The sequence below is a fragment of the Nothobranchius furzeri genome, chromosome 13 (assembly GCF_043380555.1).
Source record: "Nothobranchius furzeri strain GRZ-AD chromosome 13, NfurGRZ-RIMD1, whole genome shotgun sequence".
Classification (NCBI taxonomy): Eukaryota; Metazoa; Chordata; class Actinopteri; order Cyprinodontiformes; family Nothobranchiidae; genus Nothobranchius; species Nothobranchius furzeri.
The window spans coordinates 42,309,326-42,334,455 of record NC_091753.1 but is presented as its reverse complement, the minus strand read 5'-3'; the positions used below and the strand labels follow the sequence as shown (position 1 = coordinate 42,334,455).

The 25,130-nt window shown below is 39.7% G+C and overlaps 3 protein-coding genes across 7 annotated transcripts in view; 1 reads left to right on the top strand and 2 right to left on the bottom strand.

Annotated features, from left to right (window-relative positions):
* LOC107380247 (syntaxin-1A) overlaps positions 1 to 12,467 on the bottom strand; it is a 97,715-nt gene extending 85,248 nt beyond the window's left edge. For 4 of the 5 annotated variants that reach the window (XM_015951400.3, XM_015951401.3, XM_015951403.3 and 1 more), the window contains exon 1: positions 12,329 to 12,467. In XM_015951400.3, the coding sequence (XP_015806886.1) occupies positions 12,329 to 12,358 (30 nt within the window). In that variant the 5' untranslated portion in view covers positions 12,359 to 12,467. The remainder of the gene's footprint in view (positions 1 to 12,328) is intronic. The other variant, XM_070543551.1, reaches the window with a different exon arrangement.
* Positions 12,468 to 13,398: 931 nt separating this feature from the next.
* bud23 (BUD23 rRNA methyltransferase and ribosome maturation factor) lies at positions 13,399 to 17,858 on the bottom strand. The gene is made up of 12 exons (XM_015951404.3): positions 17,700 to 17,858; positions 17,529 to 17,566; positions 17,031 to 17,126; positions 16,739 to 16,821; positions 16,050 to 16,146; positions 15,872 to 15,968; positions 15,738 to 15,788; positions 15,575 to 15,660; positions 15,386 to 15,431; positions 15,248 to 15,309; positions 14,211 to 14,300; positions 13,399 to 13,986 (listed from the first exon to the last, which is right to left on the bottom strand). The coding sequence occupies exons 1-12, from the start codon at positions 17,745 to 17,747 to the stop codon at positions 13,932 to 13,934; spliced, it is 849 nt and encodes a 282-aa protein (XP_015806890.1). The 5' UTR covers positions 17,748 to 17,858; the 3' UTR covers positions 13,399 to 13,931.
* A 3,031-nt stretch (positions 17,859 to 20,889) lies between these two features.
* dnajc30b (DnaJ (Hsp40) homolog, subfamily C, member 30b) lies at positions 20,890 to 22,321 on the top strand. Its single transcript, XM_015951406.3, has one exon. The coding sequence runs from the start codon at positions 21,042 to 21,044 to the stop codon at positions 22,146 to 22,148; it is 1,107 nt and encodes a 368-aa protein (XP_015806892.1). The 5' UTR covers positions 20,890 to 21,041; the 3' UTR covers positions 22,149 to 22,321.
* The last annotated feature ends 2,809 nt before the right edge of the window (positions 22,322 to 25,130 follow it).

Sequence of the window (25,130 nt, the reverse complement as noted above, 5' to 3'; positions counted from 1 at the left end):
TAATGAGGTGCAGCTTTACAGAAGATTTTCCTTCACCTGCCAGGGGGCGCTTTATTTAGCAGAAAGTGAAACAGGTGGACGTCAAAAGTGGAAATCGAAGAAAGTGCTCATTTTATGTTTATGGTTTATGTTTATTTATTTGGCAGACACTTTTATCCAAAGCGACTTACAATTTATAACCTATAGGGCATGTTGTGATCTGTGGGGGAAACCGGAGTACCCGGAGGAAACCAACAAATGCATGGAGAGAACATGCAACTCCGCGCAGAAAGGCCGCAGTCGAGTTTCGAACCTGCGACCTTCTTACTACGAGGCAACAGTGCTAACAACTGCACCACCATGCTCAATTACAGCAAAGATGTAAGATACTAATTGTAGATGCAGCCCATTACTGTTGCAAACAAAGGTGACTTTCATGTCCAGAAAACAAATCTTCGTCTTCACTTTCCTAGTCTCACTTAGAAAATGTCATGGTCGGGTGTTAAAAAACCCTTTCAGCGTCTTGCACCTTTCTCACAAATCATCCAAGGGTGGGATATCACTGAACTTTTACAGCTGAGTGCTGACCTTTATTTTAATATTTCTGATTGCTAAAAAAAATAAAAGAAAGAAAGAAAGACAAGTACTGTTTTATAATACCAACATACCTCATTTGCTTTGACTGTTCTAAATTCAGGCCATCAGTTATTTTCAGAAAAAAAGCTTTAACTAGTTTCTGGACGGCAGAAGCAGAGTCAGCGCTCACAAGTAGCTGGTAAAACAAGCTTTTAGCATCTATACAGCCACATTATTCATTACCAAAGAAAGAGAAATTAAGGATAAATGAAGAGTGAGCATGCATTAGTCTATATTTATGCAGGCAATTCTCCATTTAAATGCGCAGAGGGACGTTGCACATGACTTTCACCCAAGAAACTTGAAAAATGACAGTACAATGCTAAGCTGGTCCAAAAAAGAACTATTAATTCTGCGAAATCCTGATTGTTTTACTTCAGCAACTAAAACAGGTGTCTGTCTAAACTGAGCCAAAACAATTTTGTTTTTCCTGAATTTAGATTAAATGCCATTCCAGAAAGTATTTTGTATATAAACCCACCTGCTAAACCGCAATCTGGAATGATTCAGCTCACTATAACTCACCAGCGAACAATGACACACTGAAACTTTGGGGCTAATGAGAATAATGACACTTCACAGACCTAATTTCCAACAAGTATGCATGATAAAAGGTTTAATCTGCACTGCTAAAGACCCGTTCTATTGCCATCAATTATTCGCTGGTGTGAGAGGTGGAGGTCAGCTCATGAAAATTTCAATTTAAGAAGCCAGAGATAAGATTACCCAAAGCCAATTCCCGAAAATGAGTCACGATCGACTGTAGAATATTTCGTTGGTCTTAGTCTTAAAAGCTCACAATTTAGAAGTTGCTCCTCTTGACAAAAGCCAAAAATGCCACAAAGACCAAAATGACGAGAACCATTTCTGCTGAGCGACATGAATGTAATTCTCACTGGTCAGAATCAGGATCAGCCCTCAGTAAACAACAACTCAATGGCCAATTTTCTAAAATAATATTTATTAGCAGCCAGCAGATACTGGATATCGTTGCAATTGTCACCTCATTTGCAAAGACAGACAAGTCCCTGGTGAGATGCCAGCTCGGTCACATTCATTTCATGGCTCATTAATGCAGCATCTATGTGTTAATGAATAATGTGTTTGTGGGTCTGCCTTTCGGATGATACTCAGCCATGACGAGGCTTTTAACAGAATGAATCTAACCTGCGGACTACAAAATCAGACACAAAAATCTGAAAGGCCATTTTCCACCTAAATGTTATAAATGTTATTCTTATGGTAGATGATTCCTGAACAGCCTCTGTTTGGAAAAATAGTTTACATTCCTTATAGACCCATTGCAGTGTGCCGTCACGCGCCCACAACCCTGACCCCAGTGCCGGGATAGAGGGCAAGAAGCCGGCACCTCTCCATTGACAGCACCACAGTTTTGTTTATCTGGTAGTTGTCAATTAAGAGCTAAATAGCGGCGAAATAAAATCCATCAGCTTGGTTGACACATGTAGAGCTGTAGGCTGCACAAGTAGACAAAAAAAGGACATTAAAGTTACATTTTACAGGTTTCCTAGCATGGCCTGCAAGACTCATCCTCTGTTTTATTCTGCACAGAGAATGAGTCTGGTAACTCACAGGCAGCGGCACTTGAGGGGCGGGACTAGGCAGCTCAAAGTAACCAATCAGAAAAAAGATGGAAATCCCGACTATCGCACGACGCTGTAGTTTTCTAGCTGTAGTAAAAAAAATAGCACCTGACAACGGCGCAAACTTCTATTATTTTTTTTTGTAGAAATGCTTTTTAGCACTTCTACTTGCAGCTTCAAAGACATTTGAGTCATTTAGAACAGAGACAAGAGCTGCAGTGAACTCCGCCGCTGTCTTTGCTGTTTATGAGAAAGTGAGCATCGCTGTGTGTGACATCCGCGGCACTGTAGTTTTTTTAGCTGTAGTCAAAAATGGAGTCTGGCGACAGCGCAAACATCTCTCTTTAGAAGAAAGGCTTTTAGTGCATCTACTTGTTGTGTCCAAGTTATTTAGACCAGGGGAAAGAGCTGCAGCGAACTCCGCTTCAGTCGCCATGTTCAACAAACAGCGTTGTGGTGTGTGATGTACGCTACTCAGCGCTGATTGGCTCGGTTAGAAATCTCACGGGGTGGGGTTATTTGAATAGGAGAGTTACCAGACTCATTCTCTGTGCAGAATTAAACAAAGGACGAGTCTGGCAGGCCAGGCTACAGGTTTCCAGCTGATAAAATACACTGAAGGCAGTGGTTGATTGCCAATTCTAGTGGATAAACCACCCTCATTGTGGCAAAGCCTTGTGACAGAATATAAAAGTAAAATATGTCCAGAAACAAACAAGTTATAGCCATCTAATGACTTATATGCTTTTAATATATAAGCAACCGCGGGGACGAGGAGCCGGTGAGAACAGAGCGGATGCAGCACCGGGGAGGAGCTGTGGGTTGATCAGTTTTGCAAAATAAACGTGTGTGAAAGTGACAACACTGGTGTGGTGTGTATGTGTCTCATGGTAACAGTCTTGTGCTTTGTGATTCGAGTGGGCAGCCGCTAATGTCATTTGTGTTTTGGTTTTCGTTGCTCGTTAGAACTAACGGAGCATCTGTTAATCTCTAAAAATGAGCGGTGTCACGACGATCGTTCAGCATTACTGGTAAAACGCAGAAGAGATCCGGTTACTCCTTCAGCTCATCTGTATAAAGTCCATATGGCCGGTTCTGAGGAGGACTGCGGTCTCCACAGCTCGCTAGCTATTTCAAGCTATTGTGGATGTGCACAGTTTCCTGGACATAAACAGTAACTTTCAATGGGTCCATAAATGATGAGCTAACAGCTAGACTGAACATTTGAAATAACCAAATCACCAAAATGCTGTGATTTGTGCTACCATCAGCTTCACTGGATGGGTCATCTCCCTGAGCCAATTCCAAAAGCAACCCCCATTCCATTTGACCTTCAGGTGTCATTACCATACCGTAGTTTATTTATATAGCACAATTAAAACGCAGCATGGGAGCTGCCCAAAGTGCTGCACAGGCTAAACCAAAACAAAACCAATCCAAGCAACTAAAACAGAAGATAAAAATACCGATCAAAAGCAGATAAAACTTGAGGAATACTAAGAACACATTAAAACAGTAACACAATAAAACACCTGTCTGGTGCATTAGGGACGCTAAACTCAGTTCAGGACAAATTTTTTAAAAAGACCAACCCTCTTGTGTTAAAAAAGCACAACCCTCTTGTAGGGGTTGCATGAACTAGTCGACTTCACTGCTCTGTAGTGACTTTATATGCCTGTCATCGACTAGTCGCTGTCACGTGATAATGACCGACAAGATGAAGTCCTCGGAAAAGACAGCAGGTGACGAGCCCCTGCGCATCGGGAGGCCATGCGCTGTGCCAGAGCGTCAGTACTGACACAAAATGGACATTTAACCAAATTGTGACCTTTACTCTCTTGCAATTTAACCTTCCCCTCACCCCCATCCTTACCTTAACCAGCTTGCTCACGCAAAGCTCTGATCGCTGATGCGCTCCAGACATCTGCGTCCTGAGCACAACCACAGTAACATTATCAAATTAGGTGTCGCCACCTCAAAAACTAATTTAACACGTGATCGTTCATGTCTGCTCATTTCCTTTTATGTTTTCTGTCTTTTATTTGTGCCTGATGCTTTTCGCTGCTGTGGAGTGGGGCGCATCACCTGTTTTGTCCTCCGGTGACGCACCTCACTGATGCGGTCGGCGAGCAGCACACACTCTGCTGTTTTTGCGGTCGGTAGATCTTTTAGAACTGCAGTTCAAAAGGTAACTCATAAGGTGAATATATATGAACCCAGGTAGCAGTTTTTCTTTAGGATTGAGAGGAGATTCAGGAAGATAATAAACAAGAGACAGGACAGAAAAATAGTCAAATAAAAACAATTTTTTTTTGTACCTGGTGGTTGCAACAAGCAGACACCATTGGAGGTAATCAGAAGTGAGGAACAGAAAATGAAATTATTATGTTAATGTTTTGAGCAGCAGGAACTCTGAGAGGCTGCAGGCGCACTGCACAGGGGGAGGGGGGAGAGGGCTGAAGCAGAGCAGTATACAGTAGATGCAGAAACTACCGTTGTTAAAAGAGATGCGTTTAACTTTGAAAATGTGGGCGCAATTTTAATTGTCAAAAACTCCAGCGAACCAACCGACAACCCCCCAATCCCACCCCCCCCCCCTCCCCAGGCGCAGCTTCAGGTGTATGACGTCATCAACGACTAGTCAAAGTCGACTCGATTTTCATTACTTGACTGTCGACTTTAAAAAAAATTAAGTCATGCAGCCCCTACCCTCTTGTGACCTTGGAGGACAAAAACGTCTGCTCGTTAAAATTGTTATAAAAAAATTAATGCAGTCTGGGTTTTTTTTGCCTAATATATATATACATATGTATATATATATATATATGTGTGTGTGTGTGTGTGTATCTATATATATGTGTGTGTGTGTGTGTGTGTGTGTGTGTGTGTGTGTGTGTGTGTATTTATTTATTTATTTATTTATTTATTTATATTTACAGATCTGTTAAACAACTTCAGCCCAGATGCAAAATTTTAAATTTTTTAGATGTTGCATAACATAACCAAGACTGATTTATAATAAATGCCCCAGGCAGAAAATGTAATTTTTTTGGGAAAAATAACCAATTTTTTCTTTTTATAAATGAAAGCAATGACTTTGCGTAATCAAACTGGCATTTGAAGGGTTAAAAAAGGATAGAGGTTTTTATATGTTTGAGAAGGGCTCACGTTGTTTAACAGATCTATGAAAAAAAGCAAACGAATATTTATGCATTTATTTTTTATAAACATTTTTATGAGCAGATGTTTTTGTCATCTAAGGTCATTAGGCCATAGTAAATTAAAATGACGCTTGCATAAATATCAGCAGTAGCAGCAGAATTCAGCATGTCTGGTGCATAATGTTAAAGTAATGTTATGGTTTACAATATAATGGTTGCATTAACTGCAATGCAATTTTTAAAGGCCAAGTTCTCTGATAAACCCTTTTTCTTTTTGAAATATGAATAAGTCTGAGTTTAACATGCAGGTTGAATATATAAATAGTCTTCTACACCTATTTCCTGCATTAGCTGCCAATAGAAATTATACAGTGAAACACTACGATTAGAAAGGCCAGTGACATTAGTGCGTCGTAATTAGTATCTATGGACTCACCCATATACCCAGGAGAGAGCAGACCACACCTCAGTTAGCAGAAGCAAACCATTAGCTTTAGCAACTCCCCACACAGCAGAACTCCTTTCAGGCTCATGTTATTCCATTTTTGGTTCTTTTTTAAAACACGGAAAAGGTTTCCTTTTATCTTGCTTGCTGACAGTTTTGTTCGCGGCTGCAAACTTCCTCAGAGCTGACGCTGATGGTGGCGTCACTTCCTACTCCGTTTATCTGCGGGCAGCAGAGGACGTTGTCGCCCTCCGCTGCCCGCTCTCCCCTCTCCGATGATGCAGTCCCATGAGCGATCCAATGTGTAGACCCCATCGTCTCTGTTCATGGTCCCACATCCACGTCTCCTTATCTCTATAGCTTCCTTTATCCATCTTTTGTATTTCTGTTGTTCGGTGTTTATGATCCTCGTGTTGTCCCAGTCCATTATACGGTTTTCTCTTGTGCAGTGATCTGTTACGGCTGACTTCTTTATTGTACTTTCTGCTTCTTGTTTTGCTGCTCTTGTGTGTCTTCGACTTGTTTCTTTCTCACACTCCTTTCTATGTTCTATTGTTCGTGTGTTGAGTTGGCGTCCGGTTTCTCCTGTGTATGTTTTATTGCAGCGTTTGCATGGGATTTCGTAAACAACTCCACATTTATGTCCAGCTGGTATCTTGTCTTTTGGGTGTACTAGTCTGTTTCTAACTGTTGTGTATGGTTTTGTTGGTGTGTTTATGTTGTGTTTTTTTCATTGTTGCTCTTATTTTTTCTGTTATGCCTTTGATGTATGGTAGGGTTATCACTGGTTTTGGTTCTCGTCTTCATGGGTTTATGGTTCTTTGCTTTGGTTGTTCTTTTCTTTCTGTTGTTGTTTGTTGTTTTCCTTTGTTTATTGCCCATGTCGGGTATACGCAGGTCTTTAAGTGTGTTGTGTTTGTCCTCTTGTTTACGGTCTCTTTCTTCATGTTTGCTCGGTGATATAATGTTCTGATTACTGACATTTTGTGTATGGTGGGGTGTTCTGATATCCATAATAATTATTGGTCTGTGTGTGTTGGTTTCCTGTATGTGTTTATGTTTAGGGTCCCGTCGGTCTGCCTGCTTATTTTCATGTACATAAATGCTATGCTGCCTTCTGTTTCTGACTCATAAGTGAACTTAATGTTGCCTGTGTCGTCAATGTTATTTAAGTGTTGTGTTCGTGTTTCTGTTTATCCTTTTGGTAGGATTTCCAGTATGCTGTCTAAGTAGCATTTCCATTATTTTGCAGTTTTTTTTTTTGGGGGGTGGGGGGGGTGGCTATGGCTTTTTGTTCTAGGTCTTCCATGAAAAACTCGCACAGGGTGGCTGATAACGGGTTACCCATGGCGAAGCCTTCCAGTTGTTTGTATATTGTATCATCGTATGTGAAGTAAGTGGAGTTAGCTACCAGTCCTATCAGTTGTGCTATGTCATCCGCTGTGATGTTTGTTCTTTTGTGTAAAGTCTTGTCCTGTCTTATTCTGTTAACTACTATGTCTATGGTTTTTTGGGTTGGTGTTTTTGTCAACAGGGATGCGGGCAGCAGAGGACGTCGTCACCCTCAGGGATAAACGGAGTAGGAAGTGATGCCACCATCAGTGTCAGCTCTGAGGAAGTTTGCAGCCACGAATGAAACTGTCAGCAGCAAGGTTAAAAAATAAACCTTTTCTGTGTTTTAAAAAAATGAACCAACAATGCCTTTAGAAAAGCAACACATTAAGAACATTCCAAAGACACTCATTTAATCAATTCATTAGCAGTAGCCTCCAGTAGGAATGGATGCCTTAGTCATACTCTAGGGGAAACAAAGCTCCAGTGCACCAGTTTCAGGAACTACAAAATTGCCACATCAGAGGTGAGCTTCAGACAATAGGATCTCACCTCTGATTGGATAACAGCAATGCAACTCTCATTTCATTGGCAGGAATAACCATAAAATGAGACATTTATAGCAAAGGATATTTTTCTTCCAGGTAGATCTTCTCAAACATTGGTCCGCTTAACTGTCAATCATTCTGGTGAACCAGAAATACATTTTAAAGTTCTGAAATATTCCTTTAAAAGCAACAAAATAAGCAGTTTGTTTATTGGTGTAGATGATTTATAAAGTGAAGCTGAGATCATGTTCAAAACGTGTGTAGAGTTGGAATAAACTGGAAAAAATATTAGACAGAAATATTGAAAACATACAGAAAATGGGCTCAGCCTCAAAATTAGAGCTCCATGTCCATCCTATTAGTTAATGTGTCACTCTAATGCCAACAAGCAGTGACAGTGAGTATCCCAGCTACTCTCTCTCTCTCTCTCTCTCTCTCACACACACACACACACACACACACACACACACACACACACACACACACACACACACACACACACACACACACACACACACACACACACACACACACACACAGAGCATCCTGAACCAACACTGAGACAGGCTAACAAAGCTGCACAGAGAGAAGGACAAACGGGCCAGAGGACAGGAAGCCATCTGATAAAACACTGATAGGAAAGTGCAAAGTGCAAAAGTGGAGGAACTCACCATTACTGTGAGAGATTTTATTTAATGGGAGAAGATAGAAAAGATGCCTGATGTGGTCAATCACAGTGTGAGAGTAAAGAAAGTGAAATGAGCAGTTACAGGAGCAGCATTTATAACCAAAGTAAATTGCCATCATGTTGATTTAGAGCAGCACCCCGTGGGGAAATCTGTAACAACCCCATCCGTTCCATTCCCTTCAGATTTTAGAGGCCAAAAAGATGGCTGACAATCATATCTGAGCCATCTGTTACTGCTGGGCCAACTGGGGGCGATGGGACAAGGTGAGGGGAGGGAGGAGACAGTATGATGGGTTCTTTGGTTATTGTGTCTGGCAGTTTTAGCCGTCGAGCTAATGAGCCACTGGAAGAGCAGAGCGGCGGACAGGTGTGCAGCTCACAAAGTAGCTTTACCTGCATATGGGCCAATGTTGATTCGAACCCGACTCTCACACAAACATGAGCAACAACTCAATTTCCTGCCCAAAAAATAAATGACACATTGGTGAGTAAACTCAGAGTGACTCGTCAAAAAAATACATTTGAAAAAATGAACATGAAGGCACAGAATCTGGAAATCTCAATAGCTTATGTAATATCTCTGAATCAAAACCAGCTCTCAGTGGATGGTCTGATCTGAGACAGCATGAGAGGAAGGATGGAGGGACGTGTTCTTAGGAAGAGCCATCAGCTGACTGAGGGCTGGGTATGCATCCTTGTTTAGAGCCCCAAAAATTCCCAAACCAACTCATTATTCCGAGTTCACTGGAGGTGATCTGCAAGTCGGCTGTGAGCAGAGCTGGGAGATAATTGGAGACAATATTTGTCCAATTAAATCGTCGAGCTTGGATCCGAGTTCTGTGTGCCGATCAGTCAAAGAATAATTCAAAAGTAAATCATATTTATTCTCATTCAGTCCTCTGTTTTTAGCTTTAATATGGATAGATATAATAAACAACTTTAACATTTTTTCGAATAAACCAGTAAAAGATTTGCTACATTTGGTGATCTTGTTATTACAGTTAGTGCTTTTGTTTCTGAGGCTGGGTTGGGTCTCTCAGGCATGCAGCAGAGTCTGCGTCACCGCGTTTCTGCCAGTTTTGTGGCTATTCTTTAGCGAAACATGCTGTGTGTCCTCATTATTAAGATGGGGATACATGTAATTCTTGGAGGGACTCTGCGCGGTCCCAAATCTCATTCTCGGCTATTTTAACTGTTACTGTGAAAGTAAGAAAGCAGGAAAGCAACATGATGAATGAAAAACGGGGATATGAAAGTTCCTGGAACTTGATTATTGAAAATACTCAAATAGACGAGTTTCAACTTGATTAGTTAACGTTACATCTATGCTGGGAGTTTATCTGGAACGTTGTCTGAACCAGGTGTGGACAACAAGAGCAATGAAAGTCCATCAGATCAGCAGGTCATGAAAATAGCTGGCTGGGACTTTTCTCAATCCAAGCAGTTCTTTGCTAAATTTATTTAGCAAACATTGCTTTTTCTGTTTATCTATCCGGCAGATGCTTTTATCCAACGATTGTGGATATAGCAACGCAGTTAGTAAACCTGAACATGCTTGATTTTGACCTGAGGAAACCGGACAACATGGAGAAAACCCACACATGCATGTAGAGAACATGCTACGTCCATGCAGAAAGGCTGCAGCTATTACAGCCTAAAGTGGGTATTTCAGCCATTTTAAAGTATCCTTCCATGTATAAGTCATAAAAGAACTTACTCTCCAAACATCTCACTGAAGAGCACGACTGTACTTTCAAGATCTTTTTTACAGGACCCACATCCAAAACAAATTGTTGCCATCCTAAAGCTCTACAACACTTAATAATTAGCTAGTGTAAATGTTATTTATCACATTGCACAATAATTATTTTTGCAGAAATATGAAATTTTCACCTGACTTGACCCCCGAAGCAGTAGAAGTGCTACATTTAGCTGCTGCTGCTGTTTATGCTTGTAAATAACAAGAAAATGCATTTGAAATAGCACAATGTGAAACTGACAACGGTGTAAAGGTTTATCAAATAATGATAATAATGAAGACATTTCATAGCTGCTGTTGGTGGCAGTGATATAATATGTTTCTGCCTTCTGTTCAGGGATAATTCTTCCCTTTTGGAGTTTTCTGCAGCGTTTGACACAGTAGACCACGGGATCTTGAGAAATAGGCTTTGAGATGTTGTCAAATTAGCATTCATGGACTCACCCATATATCCAGAGAACAGAGCACAGCTCAGCTAGTAGAAGCTAACCATTAGCATTAGCAACTCCACCACACAGCAGAACTCCTTCAGACTTGTGGTTTTTTTTAGACAAAACATTGATGTTGCAGAGCAAACTGAGCCAGCAGTAGAGATGTGTTGATGTTCGCCAATCAGAGGCGAGATGTCCAAATATCAGGAAATAAGACTTCAAACCCTGCCGTCTGAACGCTACATTCTCCTCTAGCCGACTAGTACTTCCTGAGACAGGCACATCTGAACCCGAAAAAAACTTGAAACTTGGTTTCTGGCATCTAATCTGAATGAATCTTGCTGTGGAACACATTGAAAACCATCAACAGATTAATAAATTAAATAATTGCAGGAGCTACTTCATCATATTTCTGACTGTTATGTAAGCATCCATCCACCAGTGTGCTGCCTAGATCCAGAGACAACCAAATGCCATTCTAAGCCTGCTTTAACTCAGATCTCCTTATGGATAACAATATTAATCTGGTGCTGATGGGAAATAACTGTCGCCTCAATTTTACATAGTCTGGATTTCCTGAAATAGGGGTTATCTGGAGTTGCTTCAGCAGCCATTTTTCAGACATGATGATACGATCAGAAATGATGAGAGAAAATGGAATCAGCAGCTGGCACATCAATGCTTTGGACCTCACATCGCGTGCATGAGTGTTGGCTAAGCTTTCTCACTGAAGCTGCACAAGACTGGGTTTGATTCTCTCAGAGTTGAACAACAACATCTCTTTCAGCACAGGGATGGGAGGCAGGATGAAGACACGCCTGTCTTTAATGCACATACAATCGGCAGGGCTGGCTTTATTTCCTCCTTGGGGGCCAATTCGTAGCAGGAGATCTACAATGAAAGCCCAAGGAGCTGTAAATTGTTTCCCCTCTCCTCATTTTAACTGCCAGCTACACAGATTTGACAATAGCCACTTTAGCATGGACAGATCTGGGAGTGAAAACACACCCACACACACACACCCAAACGGATGTAATGCAACTTTATTTAACACAACATCAAATGAAAAATATATATCTTTATGTCATATTTTTGTTTTGAACACCAATTACAAACTGGTTTTTAAAAAACAACAGTCCATGAGCCTTAGATGTTTCATATGGTTGGTGTGTACTTTCAAATTCAAAGTACTACAAAGTAATATTAGGTACATGTTTTGGAGCGTAGAAATGAATAGTGACCTGACTGGTGTCTAGAAGTAGCAGGTGTTTAAAACAGGTGGAAATGGACGAGCTGGGACCAGTTTAGTCACACACCCACAGCAGAGCAGATCCATTTAATCACTAATTAATTCACTGTTGCCAAATTTAAACAAGAATCAGGCTTAATTTCCATTCCAAATCTGTGAATGGCCATAATTTCTCAGAAATTGTAGCATATTTATTTTCATTTTGTTTCCTTGATTTTATTGGAGGGTTGAAATTCCTGTTAGCTTTGGAATCCTTCACCCCGATTTTTGTTTTAAAATATGATCTTAAGCGATGACTTTAAAACGGTGTGCTTATAAAACACCGACAGGGAACCCAGGGAGTCACAACTGTTGCTCAACCAGCGCACCCTGCTCTGATAGATGCGCTCTCTGAAAATCGGGTTTTAAAAAATCACTCTGGGAGGCGACCACGAGGCTTCTCCTGTCAGAAACAGGTGGATGGTGAGTGTTTATGAGGAATCAAAGAGAAACTCACATGTTTAAGTTCCTGGATGCGGTCCTTCATGGTTTCTTGTATTCCTCCTGTTTGCTTCGCCTGGTGGATGTGTGATGATGGGAGCAGCGGGGCGGAGACCGACACGATGATGTGACCCAGAGAGGAGGCGCGTCTGGCGGAGGGGGAGAGGCTGTGAGTCCCCCTCCTCCTCCTCCTCCTCTCCCCGGCTTGGGTGAAAGGATGGAGGGAGCACTTCACAGTTTCAAAGGGCCAGCTGAGGCAGATAACCTTTAACACACCCACAACTTCCTCCTTTATATCCTCTTTTTGACTTCCAGCGCTTTTCTCCCGCTCCACGTTAATTTGTGTAAAGCGAGAATTGATCTGGACACAGTTACTGAGTTTCTGCCTTCCAGAGAGCTGAATGTGTTTGGTTTGATTATCGATTGATCAGGTTAAAAAGATAACGCCCAGGTGGTTTGAGATGAGCCAACAGCGACCCCTGCCGGCAGAGAGGTACAGCAGCGCCAAAAGACAAACCAGCAGGATTTAACTGTTGGCACACTTTTAGAAAACAATGATACACACAGCACTTTATCATTTTTTTCTATGTGAAGCTGTGAGCAACTAATAAAAAAATGACTATCTTTTAATTATTGGACTGATATTTCATTAAAGGACTATATGTTGCTAAACCATTTCAAATGAATCACTGCAATAAATTGATTCTCATCATTTCCGAAGAGACCTCTGCATCTCGAACAGGTATTTTAAACAAATCATCACTACACCACTTTAATATGCATGGTGGTAGCATTGGAATGCTGCAGGTTCAAATGACGGGTTGCAGCCTTTTCTGTGTGGAGTTTGCATGTTCTCCACATGCATGAGTGGGTTTCCTCCCGCAGGTCAAAAACACATATTAGATCAAAAAGTGAGTCATTTTGAATAAATATATAAAAATATATATTTTTTATATGATTAGAATTTAAAATATCAAAAACACACGATTAAATTATTTATCAGTAGTGTTGTGGCTAATATGGTTCCAATACCTGCAGATCAAATTTTCTAACTGGCTGGATGTCTTTGAAGAACACTTTCTCTGCTTTTCAGCCATGAGCAGAACATTTATTTCAAATAATTTGCAAGTCACATAACATTGTCTCCCTCATGAACAGTTCTTAAATAATTTTATGCTATTTTTCATCTCACCTTTAAAACAGATTCATCATTGTCAGAAAACAAACTGAGATATTTCTGTGAGTTTAACAAAAAGTTGGATTAAACTTGTAGACCAGTTTTAATTCTTCAACACTTTAGCCGTTTTCTCTTCTCTGCAGCAGCACACATATTTAGTCACACACTTCCAGCAAAACCAGACATGGATCTCAGCAGTTAAGAGAGAAACCACAGAGCTAAAACACTTCCCCAAATATAAAAGGCCATTAGCTAGAACAGTCTTTCACGCCTGCGTCTCATCCACTTGAATTAATGAGCTGAAAGTCCTATCATGCTGCAGCTCTGTGTGCATGTGTGTGTGCATGCGTGTGTGTGTGTGTGTGTGTGTGTGTGTGTGTGTGTGTGTGTGTGTGTGTGTGTGTAACAATAACTAATAAAGGCTCAGCTGCATGAGTCAAAGCTAGAAGTGAGGTCTCCGCTGACGTCCGGTGTATTTTGTGTCAGGTCGAACGTCCCTGCAGGCTCAAACACAGAGAGGGAGGGAGGGAGAGAGAGAGAGGGAGAGAGAGAGAGAGAGAGAGAGAGAGAGAGAGAGAGAGAGGGAGAGAGACAGAGAGAGAGGGGAGAGAGAGAGATGATGCATCAGCTAATTAGGTGGAAGTTGGATCTCTAAACTTTTTTTTAATCAGACAAATACATCATTTCCCTGCATGAGAATAAAATGCATTGATCTCCATACCTTCCCTGTCTTCTTCTTCTCTCCTTCTTATCCAATATCCAATCTCGTCCCTTCTTCACCGACTTCCCCTTCATGTTTTTAAAACGACACCTTCACGACAAAAAATATATCTTAATGATCCACGCACGCGCGCACACACACACACACACACACACACACACACACACGCACGCGCACACACACACACACACACACACACACACACACACACACACACACACACACACACACACACACACACACACACACACACACACACACACACTTTCAGATCAGAAATTTGAATGTAAAAGGGAGGAAAACCAGTCCGACTGAGTTGTACGTCAGACAGGACGACGGCCCTTTTGGAATTTATTTAGGTCTTTCTTTTGGCTTCACCAAGACAAGTACGACTGAACCTGCAATGATTCAGCCCAAGACCTGGATCTGAATGGAATACTATGTAATAAAATGCCAGATTAAAAAAATAAATATGTAAAGAGCTGCAAAGACAGTCAATTACTTGTGTATTAATAAAGTTAAAGTCCCATTAGTTATCATCACACACCAGTGAAATTACATCTTCACATTTGACCCATCCCTGCGGGGAGCAGTGGCTGCGCTCAGCAACTTTTGGGTGGTGTAACCTCCCATCCAAGCCCTTAAACTAAAGGGTCAAGCGAGGAGACACCGGGTCCCATTTTTAAAGTCTTTGGTATGACCCGACCGGGATTTGAACTCCCATCTCCCACTCCCAGGGGGCATACTCTACCACTTGGACACTGAGAAGGTGAACATTTTGTCTTGAAAATAAAAAGATGCAATCAAGGTCAAAATATTTAAATTCTTTCAAATGAAAGGTTGTTAAAATAAAGTTATGTTTAATATCCTAACATTAATAGCAGCGATCCAAAATGAGCTAAATGTACTAAAAATCCCAAGAAGGAAAATAATTGATAAAACCATCAGAAAAACTGTATTAATTCATCATATCCAACCATGTAAACATTATTATTGTTATTATAATTAAGCTCTATGTGCCTGCTGAATAGCTTTACCTTTGTCCTGAATACTGAACCTGGTTTGGAACTGTTCTGCCTGACGTTTCTGACCCCAAACCCTGAAATGAACAAAAACACAAACATTTAAAACTACAATAAATAAAACAAACAAATCACAACTCATGTGCTTCTCACTTTAGGAAGAACTCCGGTCACTCCGGCAAACAGACACAAGAAAAACCTGGAAGAAAATGAGGGAATTATTATAATGAGCCATCCATTGTAAATCAATATGGCCGCCATCGTTTATTACAGCTGCTGCTAATTTCACAGACTATTAAGCCGAAATCGACCTGAGATCATTTCGGAATAAAAGTTTCTGACTTTTTAGCCTTGCTGCTGTTGGGATAATCCACCACCATCCCTCCGCTGAAACCTGCTCTCATGGCCTGAGCTGTGATCAGCTCCAGCTTCAGAGGAGAACGAAAACAAGACATCAGATTCAATCACACAAAGACAAAACGAGGAGAAAGGGAGAATGTTGCACCTGTTCGGAGTTTTCTGGATAAAGCTGAAAAACTGCACGGGACCCCCGTGCCTGAAAGAGAAAAAATATTTAAAAGAGTTGATTATAAAGTAAGAGTTATGGATTATTGTACGTGTGCACAGATAGAATCTCACCAGAGATGAGTAGAGAGTACTAAAGAATGTGTAGAGTCTCCTTGGAGGGCTGTGTGACCTTTTGTCTGCATTACAAAGCCACTGCAGTGCAGAAATACTGACAGGAAAGGGAAAGAATCTAACTTAATAATAAACAAATCCCAACTCCAGCAACACTATTTCAGACCTTGTTCTTCACCTGATGCAGCCGTCAAACGTTCCCGGTCGGAAAGGCATCCCATGGCCCATGTCTCCCAACAGGAGGTCTCCTTCCACTTCTCTGTCCAGAGCCACATCTGGTTAGAAAAAAATATCACATCGTCAGTGATTTACATAAAAACTGTAGGATTAAAGAGTTTTGTATAATATGCATAAAAAGTAAATTTCCTTTATATTTAGAAATAAACAGAAAACAGTGATTCATGTCATTAACGCCTGATTAAAGGTGTTGAATACATTTCTGCTTACGCTAGAAATAACCTGTACTTCTGTGTGTTCACAAGAGCAGAAAATAATTTTATGTACGGTTAAAAAAGTACATTTTATTTATTATACATATCTGGTGGTAAGGTTTCCTTCTTCTACATGGTCAACCTTTAATTAACTCCTGTGGTCAAATCAAAACTTTTAAAAAATATATCTGATACTATAATAAAAAATACAATTCCAGAAAATTATATAGCAAATATAAATATCAGTAAATGCACGGGACTAGAACAGTATTTCAGTATCTCAGTAACTTGAACTAAACAATTTGGTTTGTACACTAAGTTTGTTTTTGCATTAGTTGTTGAAATAAAGCTTTCAACGTATTTCTAGGTATTTTATTGACTTGAGATTTTATATTTTAGGCTGTTTTCCTTTCAGATACAAGATGGTTTAACCAACCCAGCATCGCAGTGCTGATGTCCATTCCCACCCAGTAGTGTCCCTCCTCTGACAGGTGGTCTCCACTCAAACCAGATCCACATCTGAGGGACAGAACAGACCTTCAATCCTGACATTCAGCAAATATAGAATATCGACTAAACAGACGCTAAAGTCAACTGGGCTTAACTGAAAAATGCATTTTTCAATGCAACAAAAACACAACAAACCTCTGAATGAACTAGAGCGAGATCATGGCTTTCTTTTAGTTCTAAATTTAGAGAGACAGAACAACTCAGCATCACCAGCTCACCCAACATCCAGCAGGAAGCAGGGCTGACCCTCCGGCAGGTTTAAGAGCTCCACAGCTCTCTCTGACATCTGGGACTGGATCTCAATCATCCGCGAGCTGAGAGTCAAGAAACACAATCAGATGTTTACACAAACCAAACCTCAGATCACTTATGGCAACTAATCACTAACACTGTGCTGAGTTGATGACAAAAATCCACATACTACATACGTTTAAAATGATTAAATATGTGTCATTATTCTTCTCCTGTGTTTCTCTCCATCCAAACTCACAAAATCACCAGCAGTTGTGATTTCAAAATTCGATAATAAACGTATTAGCTAATTAATCAATCCTCTAAGTGTCCTAAAAATGTTAAATAATGTCAGAATGTAGCTAAAGACAAGAGAACATGCACTAACATATGTAAAATAAGCAAATAATGATAAAATGTAAAGAACTCATCAAGTTTGACATTAAAACACAACAAATGTTACATTACCAAACATGCAGACTTACTTCTGAGAGTATTTCTTTGCCTCATCTTCATTGTAGAACTGCAATAACAACAATCAAATCAATAAGATTTTGAGTTTTGTGTTTTTTCAAACAAAACGAATCTACAGAAACACTGCAGACTTTAGAGATCAACTATTAGAGGTTTAATAAAGAGTTAGACGATAAACTGACCACATCCGGAGGAGCTGAGTGTTCCGGTCGTCGACAGCTGGAAGCCATTTTGCTTCTTTATGTGTAAAAGTAAATAAAACCTACAAATCAAAAGAAACGTGGAAGATGAACATCCCACATGTGAACTGTATCTACGGGTCACGTGATGTTCTTCTTCGTTGAGTTTGAGTATTTTTACTGAAGGTTTGCCACCATCTGCTGGTTGGCACGCAGACTGCATTTTCATATATTTATTTTCAGAAACAAAATTTCAAACATGTACAATGACCGCTTGTTATTTATATTCATAATAGCGGTAAGTAATTTTTGTTTATTGGTTTTTTATGAAAATAATAAATAAAACAACAACAATGTAATTATTACACACACATAAATGTAATAATAATAATTATAAATAATAGTTATTATGATGATGATGATGATTATGATGATGATGATTATTATTATTATTATTATTATTATTATTATTATTATTATTATTATTATTATTATTATTACTATTATTATTATTATTATTATGTGATTTATGTTCCACAGAAGTGCATTTCTGGTCTGATTGTTTTTATGATCACTGTGTCAACCGGCCTCCCCTTTTCATATGTACTTGGGTTAGTTCTTATCTGTATGCAGTGTTTAGCTGTATTAAATTTGTATTGCCTTTGTACTTAACATGAGCTCATGTGTAGTACTTTTCGATTTTTATTAGGATGCATCACTTTCTGTTTTGCTACTTGTACAGCATCACATTATTGTGTTCAGTGCTATGAGCTGCCTTGGTTGGCAGCGGGAAGGTGCTCTATGAATGAATGAATGAATAAATGAACGAACGAACGAACGAATGAATGAATTCGCGTAACCTCGGATATGGTAAATTAAAACTCAAAGTTACTGGACGTTTTTGCATTTTGCTGTGGATAATTAGAATAAAACAAGATATAAAATTCAAGATACTGGTCAAATCAGGAAAAATATAGGAATTTAATGCGTGCAGTGATTTATTGTTGCAATAATGACTAAAGTACAAGGTTGATCCATGCTTTCGTTCTTTCTTAAACACAGAAACAGTTTTGTTTACCTGTTTGTAGCTACGGTTTCGCCGACGGCTGCCGGCTTCTTCAGGCTGACGCTGATGGTGGCGCGTCACTTCCTTCTCCGTTTATCTGCGGGCAGCAGAGGACGTTGTCGCCCTCTACTGCCCGCTCTCCCCTCTCCGACGATGCAGTCCCATGTGTGGTCCAGCGTGTAAACTCCGTCGTCCCTGTTCATGGTCCCACATCCACGTCTCCTTATCTCTATTGCTTCCTTGATCCATCTTTTGTATTTTTGTTGTTCAGTGGTTATGATCCGTGTGCTGTCCCAGTCCATTATATGGTTTTCTCTTAAGCAATGATCTGTTACGGCTGACTTTTTTATTGTACTTTCTGCTTCTTCTTTTGCTGCTCTTGTGTGTTTACGATTTGCCTCTTTCTCGCACTCCTTTCTGTGTTCTATTGTCCGTGTATTGAGTTGGCGTCCGGTTTCTCCTATGTATGTTTTATTGCATATTTTGCATAGGATTTCGTAGATGACTCCACATTTTTGTCCAGCTGATATTTTGTCTTTTGGGTGTACTAATCTGTTTCTAACTGTTGTGTATGGCTTTGTTGGTGTGTTTATGTTGTGTTTTTCATTGTTGCTCTTATTTTTTCCGTTATGCCTCTGATGTATGGTAGGGTTATCACTGGTTTTGGTTCTTGTCTTTCTGGGTTTCTGGTTCTTTTTTTGGGTTGTTCTTTGCTTTCTGTTTTTGTTTGTTGTTTTCCTTTGTTTATTTCCCATGTCGGGTATCTGCAGGTCTTTAAAGCGTGTTGTATGTGTTTGTCCTCTTGTTTACGGCCTCTCTCTTCTGTTATTATGTTTGCTCGGTGATATAATGTTCTGATTACTGACATTTTGTGTATGGTGGGGTGTTCTGATGTCCATAATAGATATTGGTCTGTGTGTGTTGGTTTCCTGTATGTGTTTATTTTAGGGTCCCGTCGGTCTGCCTGGTGATTTTCATGTCCATAAATGCTATGCTGCCTTCTGTTTCTAACTCATAAGTGAATTTTATGTTGCCCGTGTCGTCAATATTGTTTAAGTGTTGTGTTAGTGTTTCTGTTTGACCTTTTGGTATGATTTCCAGTATGTCGTCTACGTAGCGTTTCCATAGTTTTATTTGCAGTTTGGGGGGGGCGGTGGCTATGGCTTTTTGTTCCAGGTATTCCATGAAAAACTCGCACAGGGTGGCTGATAACGGGTTACCCATGGCGAAGCCTTCCAGTTGTTTGTATATTGTGTTGTCGTATGTGAAGTAAGTGGAGTTAGCTACCAGTCCTATCAGTTGTGCTTTGTCATCTGCTGTGAGGTTTGTCCTTTTATGTAAAGTTTTGTCTTGTCTGATTCTGTTAACTACTATGTCTATGGTTTTTTGGGTTGGTGTTTTTGTGAACAGAGATGTGACGTCATGTGAGATGAGTATGTCGTTGTCTTCTATTGTAATTTCCTTTAGTTCTTTTGCCAATTCTATACTATTTTTGCAGTGTTGGTCTGTATTTCCTAATAACGGGCTGATGATTCTGCTGATATCTTTTGCCATGTTGTATGTTGGTGTACCTATGCTGTCAACTATTGGTCTAAGTGGGGTGTTTTGTTTATGTATTTTTGGTGTTCCATATATTCTTGGTGTTATGTTTGCTGTGGGAATCCAGTGTTTGTACATTTTTTCTGTTATTTTGCCTTTTTCGTGCAGTGGCTTCAGTAATTTTTTCATGTTTGTCTTAATGTTTTCTGTTGGATCTTTTTTAAGTATTTCATATGTATTTTTGTCTTCTAGCATCTGTTTCATCTGTTGTTTATATTTTTCTCTGTCTATAACTACTGTGGTTCTTCCTTTATCTGCCGGTAGAATAATTATCTGTTCATTTTTGGATAAAGCCGGCAGCTGTCGACGAAACCGTAGCTACAAACAGGTAAACAAAACTGTTTCTGTGTTTAAGAAAGAACGAAAGCATGGATTTACAAAGACACAGCAAGAACACACCTAAGAAGTACAAGGTTGATTTCGTAATATACGCGGCTTTTGGGGGGGATTGGGTAAACAGAATCGTCTATCTAAAGGGACTTACTGTCAAAATATAAATAGATCGGAATTTCAAAATTTACTAGTTAACGAGTTGCTATGAACGCAACAATCCCGTTTCTTTTTGTTCTGTATAATGATTGGTCGGATTATGAGATCACTTCCTTTAAACCTTGAATGTGATTGGCTAGATCTTCTGCGACAACCGGAAGTTTTCTGTTCACCGGCTCGTGGGAAGGAACATGGCAGAGGTCAGCCCGAGACTGTTTGGAACTGGATTTAGCCGGCTGATAGTTTTCAGAACCAACTTGAATCGACCCGTATGTGTTGACAGAGGTTCCGAGTGTCTTCTAATACACGGTAGTCGTAGTTTAGCTCAGCAGAAATCAACCCATGATCCGGTGGTGTCAAAAAGCAAGGCAACGCAAAGAACACCAAAGAAAGATTTGAATCAACAGACATTTGCGACTCTGTTCGGTTCTTCTTTTGACCTGCCTTCATCTTCTTGGATTTGTTGTGCTGACTCTAGAAAGAGGCTACAAGCATTTGGAACAACCTGGAGCATATCTACGGGTCCCCTCCAGGGGAAGCTGCTGGCATGCAAGATGTCCTCCTGGACAAGAGGTGTTGTTTTTATCCACCATGACACATTTAGGTCCCCTCAGCAGGTCAGAGCCTTCTGCGCTGTCCTGTTTGTTCGGACAGAGAATGAATCAGTGGAGCTCAACTGTGGACATCTGAACTTTCATCCTCGTACAGTGAGAGCTTCAGCACCCACTAGAAGCTACTGCCGGAGGTCAGAGGCCCATCTGTTGCACAGAAGCAAGACATCCTATTATGATATCCTCAAAGTGTCCTCCGGTGCCACACAGTCCCAGATCAAGACAGCTTACTACAAACAGTCCTTCATCCACCACCCTGACAAGAACCAAGGAAGCACAAAGGCCAACCATCGCTTCTCTGAGATCAGCGAGGCATACGCTGTGCTGGGCAACACCAGCCTGAGAAGGAGGTACGACCGGGGACTCCTGAGACACTCAGATATCCAAAGTGCAGGGAGACCAACTTCTAAAGAGACTAAAAGTAGATCTACAGGCTCCCAGCAACAGCAGAGAGTCAGCCGGTTCTCCCACGTCGATGGAAAGCCCATATTTGACTTTGACGCCTTTTATCAAGCTCATTATGGGGAGCAGCTGCAAAGAGAGAGGGTCATGAGAGCCAGGAGGAAGCAGATGGAGGAGATGCAGAAGAAGATTAACAGTAGGAAGCAGCACACAAAGATAGAGTTGGTCTTTGCGGTGCTGGTAATGATGGCAGGAGTCATTTCTCTTAGTCTCCTCAAGCCTTGAAATAGCAGTAAGCAGGTGCTCCATGAGCTCCAAGGAAGTGGAGGAACGAGATGAAGCGGCTATGTGTCTTTGCAAGTGTTGCACAGTGTCAGATGGTTAATTACTGCAGTGGTTAAGCCAACTTTAATGTTTGTATTGGTGAGAATTAAAGCAGCACCTCACTGTTTTAAAAATGGCTTCTTCATTTTTATATAATTGGCTTTTCGTGTTTAATAATTTACAAAATCTTTAGCTTTTCTATGCTTTATCCATAAACACTGCTTAAATTGAATGTGCTGTACACACGATGCCTTCGTGTGATTTAAATTGTATCAGAATGTACAATTATAATGAGAAAGCTACTTTAAAAACAAATAATTTTGTTATTAATTATTTTTTCTGTAGTAATGCATTTTGAGGTTTCACAATTTAGTTTTAAAATTTTAAAGTCATGCCACCTATAACTAATGATATTTTCATATAAATGGCATGTTAAAAGGCAGCAAATTATACAAACAATGGAGAAATAAAACTATTTTAATGAGTCTAAATGACCAGGAATGTAACAATAAATTAATATGTTTGTAGAGAACAAGGGCTCAGATCTGCATATGATCCAGAATCTGTGGAAACTGAACCTGAACCGAAAGATGACATTTATTTTATTATTCTACGGGTAAATAAAAGCTTTTTTGCTACTGAAACACAGGACAAAATAATTTTTAAAAAGGATATCTACCAATTATACAATAACTGAACAGAGGAAAAAACAACTGAGGATTAAAAATATAATAATTTTACTTAAAAAGTGACATTGCTCTGAATAATTTTGGTTTTATTTGCATGTTTTCTGGATTTTTTCTTGCATATTTGCTCATTTAGAGTTAGTCTGTCCTCCAGGGGGCATCTGAATATATAAATTTTACCTATTAAGCTGCAGCTCTGTGTGGGAGGAAATAAACACGTCTTCTCAATAAATTTGATTATTTTTGTCCAATTTCATCTAAGAGTGCACACAAATATCTCATATTAGACTTTATATTGATTGAAATTGTCAGTATATGCTAAACTATCATTAATCAATCCTGAAGAAAACAGCAACAGTTTGTTCACATTTTATTCACAGAAATATAAAGTAGTATGTCAATTACATCACTTTGTACAAAATTGCACAGACTCTTCAAAACTCAGTCAGACAACAGAAAGTTCAGCTGTAGGATAGTTTAGAAAATAAAATATATGTGGGATGGGTTTCTTTCCACTCAGGCTGTTTCATAGAAGAATCAGTTCTACATAAATAAGACTCGATAGGAAACGTGTAATTTACAGAGGGAATAATACGCTTCAAAAATAGGATTCAAATTGGCACATGAAATTGCTTCATTCCACTGAAATCAGAGAATGAGTGGCCATGCTTGAAGAGACAGGCTTGTGATATGTTTATTATGTTTACAGAGGAAAAGACTTGCATACGTCCAAGTATGTTTGCAATGACGTAGCATTTTCCTTTAGTTGTGTCTAACGTGTTATAAAGTCAAAGTTTGCATGTTTATACTCTAAATAGCCAATAAAATCACTAAATTTATTACTTAAGATATGTTAAACACTTTGGCAAACCTAAATGTTAGAAAAACCTAGGAAATTAGGGGTCCAATCACGTAAATGTTAGAGATGTTCGATATTGTCGACTGATATTCGCATAGACTTCATAAAGTTAGGAATTTACCTGGATCAGTTCTTACTCTTCTAATGACAACCCTTTTATATACCGTGCACGTCAAACTCTTCAGCTACTTCTCTCACTCACTTCAGTCATAATTATCATACTTTCATCAACATAATTAATCCAATAATTACAATTGACAGAGAAGTATATTTTTTCTCAACTGTAATGTAACATAGGCCTAAAGGTGCATTATGTAAAAATGAAGTAGGAATGACATCCTGTGGTCAAACTTGGGTACTGCAGCCAAGATTCAGGTCTGACAGATAGACTGTAAACTCTGATCCACACTGCGGAACAGTAGGGGTGGTGATGCACCTTTCAGTTGGTTGCCAGACGCCGTAAAACTCTAAGAAGAAGAAGAAGGAGAAGGGTACTGCAGCCCATTTTCTAAACATGTGGGTGACTTTCTTTGTCCTGTTCTATAAGTTTCATGGCTGTTGCCAGCGCCAGAAGATTCTAGAAGATGAGCGAAAACGAGTCATACACAGTAAGTAGATGAATACGTTTTACTGTAATTTTGAGTTGTTGACAGTGAAAAAGTAGCTTGAGATTTTTTAAGAGCTGACTATTTGTTTCTAATTCACAGTTAGCATTGTTAGCTCAACGTTAGCCACCAGCATTTTTTAGCCGATATAAAGATGCCACGGTGTCTTAGAGATAGAAGAAACAGGTTTTGGGTCTCTGTTTTTACTGGCTTAGGATCGTTACAAAACACTTCTGCGTTTTGCTGGTCAATGTCGAATGACAAATGCCGGCGCTGTGGGCTCACATATTTTAAACGGTGACTATGTCCCTCTTTGGCCATTTTAAAATGAGAAAAACGGACAACCCCCCAGCCAGCTGAGAAGGAAACCTCTTTCATTCAAACCTTCCTTCCAACTTGATTAAGACATTAGACTGTTTTGTCATTATTTCACCATACATTCTTGTGTATTGTATCTTTAAAGCTTCATAAAATAAAATAAAAAGTTCAAGTGACCTAAAATTGTATTTAATTTGATTTAAATGCCCTTTTTGTATTTGAACCATTCTGGACTAGTTTTTTACTCTAATTGTCAGAATAGTGCTAAGCTAACCCATAAGCAGTGTTAGCTCGTAAGCTACAACCATAAAAGAAGACGTCTAAGAAAACATCTAAATAATAGATCTGCCTCAACAGAGTACGTTTCATTTATGGGACTAGTTTTCAGGTGGTGTTTTTATTTTCTACATTAACGTTTTAAATGTGAAAAATTTGGTTTATTTTAAATTAACTACATTAAAAAACTTCACTTTCT

Bases quoted from the DNA above. Each gene is read 5' to 3' on its own strand.
- bud23 (XM_015951404.3), bottom strand. From the start codon at position 17,747: ATGGCTTCCAGCTGTCGACGACCGGAACACTCAGCTCCTCCGGATGTG. The intron at 16,822-17,030 runs GTGAGCTGGTGA...TCTGTCCCTCAG, and splicing joins TGCTTCCTGCTGGATGTTGG to ATGTGGATCTGGTTTGAGTG. The intron at 15,310-15,385 runs GTGAGAAGCACA...TGTTCATTTCAG, and splicing joins TGACCGGAGTTCTTCCTAAA to GGTTTGGGGTCAGAAACGTC.
- dnajc30b (XM_015951406.3), top strand. From the start codon at position 21,042: ATGGCAGAGGTCAGCCCGAGACTGTTTGGAACTGGATTTAGCCGGCTG.